At 41.2% G+C, this 7611-nt stretch overlaps 1 protein-coding gene across 2 annotated transcripts; it reads right to left on the bottom strand.

The window, feature by feature from the left end:
- Positions 1–678: 678 nt before the first annotated feature.
- On the bottom strand, positions 679–7176 carry LOC130704636 (serpin B3-like). Of its 2 annotated transcripts, none has more exons than XM_057526948.1 (7): positions 7012–7176; positions 6310–6378; positions 4814–4942; positions 4381–4498; positions 3130–3272; positions 2675–2830; positions 679–1083 (listed from the first exon to the last, which is right to left on the bottom strand). In XM_057526948.1, exons 1-7 carry the CDS (start codon positions 7174–7176, stop codon positions 679–681), a joined length of 1185 nt encoding a protein of 394 aa, XP_057382931.1. The 2 variants fall into 2 exon arrangements, with proteins under 2 accessions (XP_057382931.1, XP_057382933.1); XM_057526950.1 differs by having other exon boundaries at positions 6322–6378.
- Between the last annotated feature and the right edge of the window lie 435 nt (positions 7177–7611).

The following is a 7611-nucleotide window of genomic DNA, read 5'->3' as shown; positions in this document are numbered from 1 at the left end:
CAAATGTGAAATAGATAGGTAGTGGGAAGCTGCTGCATACATAGCACAGGGAGATCAGCTCGGTGCTCTGTGACCACCTAGAGGGGTGGGATCGGGAGAGGGGGAGGGAGATGCAAGAGGGAGGGGATATGGGAATATATGTATACATATAGCTGATTCACTTTGATTTTCTTTGTTATACAGCAGAAACTAAAACAACACTGTCAAGCAATTATAGTCCAATAAAGATGTTAAAAAAAAGAATGACAAGAATAAGTCATTGTTTTATTGATAATGCATTTCACAAAATCAAAAAATTTAGACATGTAAGGGTCCCATATATCACCTAAATTCAAATAAATGTGTCTAAGTGAATAGTTTTGAATAGTAGATATAATTTCTGAAATAGGAGGTATGATATTTCAAACTTTGTAGAATATAGAGTGTTGAAATAACCTTTTAGAATATACTGAACATCTTGTGCGAAGAGCAGTTACCATGGGGAGACAGAGTAGGTTTACATGGGTTTGTAGAAAGAGAGAGACAGACAGACATGGTATTTCAACCAACACGTTCTTAGTGATGACTATATGAGTTTGGAAAGGAAAATGAATCAAAGAGAACCTGTTACTTCCAGCAATCAAGGTTCGGGAACAGCTCTGTGAATGTCCCCCGAGTGTAGCCGCTGGCTAATCACATCTAAGGGGAAGAGACTCTGCCGTAGAAGAGGATGCTGTTGGTCTTGTTGTGCTTGATGAAGAACAGGAAAGGGTGGTCACAACGGAAACTGTCTGGAATCCCAGATGACGTAGCACGAAATACTATTCCAGTCACAACTGCGGCCTCCGTGCCCTCCTCATTCACCTCCACGAAGGACTTGTGGAGGACTTTCGACACCACCAGATCGCGTGTCCCGGTCATGCCTGAGAAGTCGGCTTTCTCCTTATTGAAGGCGTCCACCATCCCCAGGGCTTCCAGCGTGGTCTTGAGGTCACAGCTCTCCTCCACTTTGAACCGAGGTAGGTGTAAATTCACTTGTCTCTTCCTCATATTCTGTGGGCTCGTCCACTCTATTAACTTCTCAGCAGTGAGTTGATGTTCAAGCTATAACAATGGAAAAAGGAAAAACTGGCACGATTGTCAGTGGACATGGAGCCCCCCTTAACATTGGATTGAAACGTGGAAATCCTTTAACAGTAAACATAAATACAGGAGATTCAGTTGATATGGTTTTATCTGAGGAGGTAAAAATAACAGAGTCCTGAATATATATTATATAATCAAAAAAATGTTCCTATATTTTCATGACTTTGTTATTTTTATGTATATATGTACACATTAATAATATATGCATATGTATAAATATCTATACAAATGTATATATGTATAATATATATGCACACATATATGCAACAGAATGGTGAAATAAAATTAGTTGTAGAAGATGAGCCACCCACTTCTTAGGCTTGTTCTCTATTTCGTGCTTCACTTTCAAATAACCTCTTGTCAATGTCCTTTCGTCCATAAATTATTACATAGTGCATTTTCAACGTATAGCCTACTTTTATTCCTTTTTCTTGCTTCTTTTATTTGTAAACTTTTCCTGTATAGATATATGTTTCTCTAATCAAGTTTACACTGTTACATAATACTATCATTAAATTGATATTCAGTATATATATCTTTATTTAATATCTTTTAAGCATTCACTGCATGTCAGTCCCTAACCTAACCGAAGGTAATGCAAACATGTACCATTTTTCCTCATTTAAAATTTTTCATTATTTTGAGCCACTTCTGTCCAAAAGCTTTTCCCCTGTTTAGACTTGTTGTTATAGGATAAAATCCTAGCACTGGGATTCCCTGTCATTGATAATGGGGAATTTAGAGCTGAAGCCGAAATATTCTGATGACTCTTCACATTTATTGCCATGTTGCTTTCCCTAAGAATTTCCAGTTTCCAGTGTTATGAGATATGTATTTTGAGTGTGGCTATTTTACTGCCGCTTCTGCATCATCATCGACTATTACAGTAATTGCTTATGGCCTTTTATGGAATGTCCTTTTATGCCAGATATTGTTATTGATTTTTTTACATATTAACTTTATTATAACAATGCTAACAGGAAAATTCTATAATCACCCCCTTTTTTGAAATCTTAGCAATGAGGCTCTGAATGAGCCTTTGGTCCATTTTGAGCACTTAGGGACCAAATACTTCAAAATTGAAGAGTGGGCATCAAGATAATCTATTTGTCCACGGTCTACAGAAGCACTGTGAATTAGTGGGCAATATGTAACCACTTTGTTTTTTTAATTTCCTTATTTTACTTGTGAGTGAACTTGCAAATAATTCTATGTGTCACCTATGTATGAGTGTTCATTTCCTTGTCTTCAAATGAGTGGACTGGAATATATCAGAGGTTCTTATGGTTGCAAAATAGTTCTGTGTGTATCTAGGTATATTTTTTTTGTGAACTGACATTCCATAGTTTCATCAGAATATTAATGTGACCTGTGAGGTACAGATACACTATTCGTATCGTACTGTGATCCCTAAGGTATTGATTTTATTTTTTTGTTGTTTGCTTGAGCTCTGCCAGCCACTAGCACCAGTCTATGAGCAGCCCGTACGAGCAGTGTCTCACTAGGAATGTAAGCAATAGTAGGCAGCATTGGAGGTACCAGCTTTTACCTTCTGCAGACCATCTAGTTCATTGGGCAGCAGCACCATCATGCTTAGCTCTTCACCTTTGTACGGTATTTCCAGGATCTTGACTTGCATGTCCTCCAGTGACGTGAAATTGAAGTGATTGGTTTGTTTCATCATCTGCACAGATTTGCTTGTATCCTGCAATAAATTCATGTGGCAAAAAATGCTAAGTGAGCATAAGTCAAAAAGAAAGATAATATTATTGTAATACCAAACACATCCTCCTTCTAAGAGATGATCTCCAAAATCTGTGAATTAGAGACAAGAGTTTCTTCAAGGACTCCCAACGAAATAAAGTTAAAAAAAAAAGACAAGAAAATAAGCCTTGAGAAATTCTATCTTCTACCTGCAGCAGCTATATATTAATCACTAGGTATTTAAATTTCACACTGAATGTGTAGCTATGTTATATTATATACATAATTTATAGACAATACCTTGTTCAGCCAAAATTTTTCCTCCTCAGTATTTTCTTTCTTAAATTTCTGGCACCACTGCCCTTTGAAATAGACTGCGTTCACCAGAACCAGAACGGTCAAGCTATCAAGAGAGTCTTCGGGAAAGAGATCCTTGATTTTTTCTGCAAAGAAAGAAAATCAAAGGTTTGTCATGAAAGGCACAAGTGGTTTGTCTGGAAGATGCTTTGAGAGGTACAACGGATGACTAAATATTCGCACAAATCACCGCATTAGGGACTCTGTGCCCGATTGTTCACGAGGTGAAGCTTTCCTCCTGGTACCAGCCTGATGGAGTCGCCCTCATGCAGACCCCCCTTCTTCTGACTGGGAACGTGTTTGGTCTCTGTGCTGACATCAGTCACCTCACACTGCATTCTGATGAACTGATGTCAGCTGATCTTTCCACTGGTCAGTTTTCCCCCTCCCTCCCTACCACCCTCCCTGTCCCCTCAATAACCCCCACCCTCCCTTGTTTCCTCCATCCTTCCTTCTATTCTTTTCTTCTTCACTTTCTTCTTTGCTTTCTATTTTTTCAAACTGAACTCACTGCTCAGAGGAAATGGGCCTGAATGTTCTTTAGGACAAATGACATGAACGCTAAAATCGAAAACATGTACTCAAACACCATTTCCCGGGGTGACTTTGTCTTCATTTGCCAGGTTGAGTTGCTGTAGGTTTGGCCTGTATTTAGGATGGGAGGTAGGATATGGTGCATGGAATGGAGACATCATCCAGCCGCCTTCCGTGGTTGGGGAGGACAGCTGTGACCATCCCTGCAGGATGCGGGGATGGGGAAGTGGTCAGGCTGCTCCTGCTGCAGATGGCAGGAAGGGTCGTTCGCAGGAGGGCGGCTCGTTTCCCAGTTAACAAAGGATAAGGGAACCCTTTCAATATTATCTCTTAGGGATCATAATCCAGACGTTCAGCCTCGAATTTAAAGAAAAAATGCGAATCAACATGAAGTTTGAGCAGAGACTTGGGATCCATAGAGATACTGTCGTCCACAGACTCAGCTGAGTTTCCAGGTAGCTGGTCCTGGGATCCCTCCTGGGCTCCCCTTGTTTCTCTCCACACTGACGTGGACCATTCCACCCTCTGCAGTGCCCTCCTCCATCTTCTGTAATCTCATCTCACCCCGGCTCCTGGCACCCCATGCAGGGGCCAGCACAGCGTTCACACACAGTGGGGACTCTACAGTGATTTTTAAGGAGTGACTCTCTCATAACCTACCATTAGTTTGGCTTTCCACCCAGGAATTAATCACCTTCCGACTCTCTTCTGCAGCATTGTCAAAATCAGCAGATTCCACACTGGCTAGGTAAAATTTCTTAACATTATCCATGTATGCCTATGGCATGGGCAGGAAGAAAAGGAGGGATTAAGAGTAATTTGACACTAACTGTGTAGGTATTCCCAGATTAAACTGTGTTCAGTGATGACCAAAGAGAGTACCTGAAACGATCCTTACACCCACTTCCCCGGTGGGTTGTCAGGCTTTGGGACACTCCAGTGGGGGGCGTCGTGGTCCAGGAGCTGAATGCCCCTGGGGCAAATGCTCCCCATGTGGGTCAGCCAGGCTCCTCTGCCTCCCCCTCCCCCATTAGGAGATGGGATCAGAGGACCCAGGATGCAGACCAAAGGTGTGACAGGCCATGAAACTTACCTGCAGAAACAGAAAAGTCTTTTCTCCATAGAGCCTGTTGGCTATGTTCAGCTCATAGGCGTCAGTGGATTTCTTTAAGTCAGTCAGAAGGTTTTGAAATTGATGATGAATATATCCTGGCTTTTCAACCTTCAAACACCAGAAAGTGAGCTCATTGGATTCTCATTGTACATAAATACTACACCCCCATAGGTCTGTGAGCTCCGTACCTAGAGTTTGGTATCCCCACGGACGACATTGGTTGCTATCTCCCCATATATGGTGTATTTTACCGGAAGTACCCTTCATAATCCTTCCATTCAATCTTCCAGGTAATTCTTCCTTCCTGCTCTAACACACTCCAGTCTTTTCTCTTTTGAACTAGAGATGCAGCACCATTGCACTATTGGATTGTGTTTTAATTGTCTCAAATGTTTTGGGACCAGCTAAAACTTAAACTCCTTTGAGCGAGAACCATAGTGCATCTCTAACAGTCATCAACTGTATGAGAACATGAAATTTGTATATTGCCCTATGTTATGGCATGAAGCCCTGTTTTACTCCTTGGAGGGATTACTTTCTAAGACCCCTTGATTGTGCTCTTTGGCTGTTCCTTATGCCAGTCACTCTGAAGTAGGAGCAGTGTGTCTCTGGTACACTGCTAACAGCTGTACATCAGCCTGTCTAAGTCTTTAGTTCAATTGACATGAAAACAAGAGAGTTCAGAGAACTAAGAAACTTCTCCAAGGAGACAGAGCCAATTTTTCAACTCACGCTTATCTCACCCAGAACCTTCCCCTTGCTAACTAAGAGTTTTGGACTATTTAGGCTACCAACCATAATTCTCACTCAATCATTTTCCAAAAAATAGTTGATCATATGCTTATTGCTCTTACTCTAATTTAGGGGTTAATTAAAATTATATAATTTTAGCAACATATTGTGATTGCTATAGTTATTATTATTCTATAATAATAATACATAACATTTATGGGGGTTTCTGTCATCCAGGCACTGTTGTCCTGTTTTACATGTAGTTGCATGTCTTGCAGCAGACTCTTTATTGCTCCTAGTTAATCTGTATGAAGTCAAATTGTGGCTCAGAGCAGTTGTATTTTGCCACGTTCCCCATTCCTGAACAGAAGAGCACAATTGGAAGCTCCTGAGTTCCCTGGCGGCCTAGTGGTTAGGATTCCGGGCTTTCATTGCCATGGCCCGGGTTCAAGCCCTGGCCGGGGAAGTGAGATCCTGCCAGCTGTGTGGCATGGCACAAAAACCATTCTTCAGTTTGAAGCTCCTTTGGGTTTCAGAACCCTTGCTCTTAAGAACATGCTACTCTCCTTTCAAGAAAACAAATATATAAAATAAATAAGTACATAATATGATATGAGAAACAACTCTGTCCAATCTATTTTGCTTAAGGTGTCCCCTAAAAATTGGCCTTTTCCTGTTTATCTGAAATTCCCAGTTTAAACTCTGAACCTCTTGGACATGTGATCTCCTTCTAGATTCAATGCTCTGTGACTCACGGGATCAACTGTAGTTCCTTCTCTTCTGTTCTCTGCGATTTCATTAAAGTGCAGGACCTGGAGGAGACAGAGAGTGGGACAAGGAAACTTTAGAGATCTATGTACCCCAGAGTAAATAAAAAAGAAAGAAAAGAAGGAAAGAAGGAAGAAAGAAAGAAGGAAGGAAGGAAAGAATGCAAACAAACAAATAAAACAAAATGCCAAATCAAAAAAAAAAAAAAAACCCAAAAAGAAAGAAAGCAAAAGAACAAAGAAATGTTCCATGCACGCATTTGCTCCTTGAAAAACACAACCTGCGTGTGAAAAACACAAAGCTGGTTGATCACCAGCCAGTTCAAAGAATCCTGATTCATTTTCATCCATTGCTGAGGAAACATGTAAAGATGACTCCCATGGATTTTAGTCAGTGCACCACAGCTACCTGAACTCTGCCATTTAAAGCCTCACCTGTGGTCACTGGGCAGTTGTAGGGTTCATCCCAGCTCCCAAAGGAAGTCTCGGCACAGGGAAGAGATGGGGCGGATCACTGGGGGGAGAGCATATGCTCCCACAGCTTTGTGCCTGCCCAGTCATGGGGAGTTTGCAGCTTCCTGTGCTACCCCTGGGGACAGCCAAATCTGTGATCATCTGCACAGAAGCTGACAGAGAAACCTGGACAAACTGGTATATGTAAAGGAAGCTGCAACCTACCTTCTGGATTTCTGATGCCGTGTGTTCTCTGGCCCCCAAGGAAGTCATGGCTAAGGCTGACATGATACTCAAAGGGGAAAAGAAGATATTTTCCTTCTCTGATTGTCTGATCTGTTGGAACAGGTCGACTGCAAAGTGGATGATTGCTTCACCGAGTGAACTCATGGTGGCTTGATGTGGTCTGGAACTCCTGGAGAAGCATCAAATTTATTTTATAATGAATTTTTTGGAGGGAAGGTTAGTCTGTAATAAAATTTTCATAAGAAAAGCCTTATATGTGGGTTGTGGGATTCTGAAAACTATAGCTTCCTTCCTTTTACTTTTAAAGCTTTTTTCAATGTACATGTATATACTTCATAATTAGAAGACTATGGAAATAGTATTTAAAGAAAACTTTTGTGGGGACTTCCCTGGCAGCGTGGTTAAGACTCTGCACTTCCCATGCAGTATGGTGCAGGTTTGATCCCTGGTCAAGGAACTAAGATCCCACATGCCGTGTGGTGCGGGGAAAAAAAAAAAAAAAAGGTGAAGAAAACTTTTGTGAAAACGAATAGAATATCTTTTCTTCCTTACTGGCTGTACTAAGACTGGGTAGAAAAT

This window comes from Balaenoptera acutorostrata, chromosome 13 (assembly GCF_949987535.1).
Source record: "Balaenoptera acutorostrata chromosome 13, mBalAcu1.1, whole genome shotgun sequence".
Classification (NCBI taxonomy): Eukaryota; Metazoa; Chordata; class Mammalia; order Artiodactyla; family Balaenopteridae; genus Balaenoptera; species Balaenoptera acutorostrata.
This window is presented reverse-complemented; position numbering and strand designations above follow the sequence as displayed.

Excerpts from the sequence above, each read along its gene's own strand:
- LOC130704636 (XM_057526948.1), bottom strand. The coding sequence starts at position 7,176 with ATGAGTTCACTCGGTGAAGCAATCATCCACTTTGCAGTCGACCTGTTC. Across the intron at positions 6,379-7,011 it reads CGGCATCAGAAATCCAGAAG|GTCCTGCACTTTAATGAAAT; the intron begins GTAGGTTGCAGC and ends TGTCTCCTCCAG. Across the intron at positions 3,273-4,380 it reads GGTGGAAAGCCAAACTAATG|AAAAAATCAAGGATCTCTTT; the intron begins GTAGGTTATGAG and ends CTTTCTTTGCAG.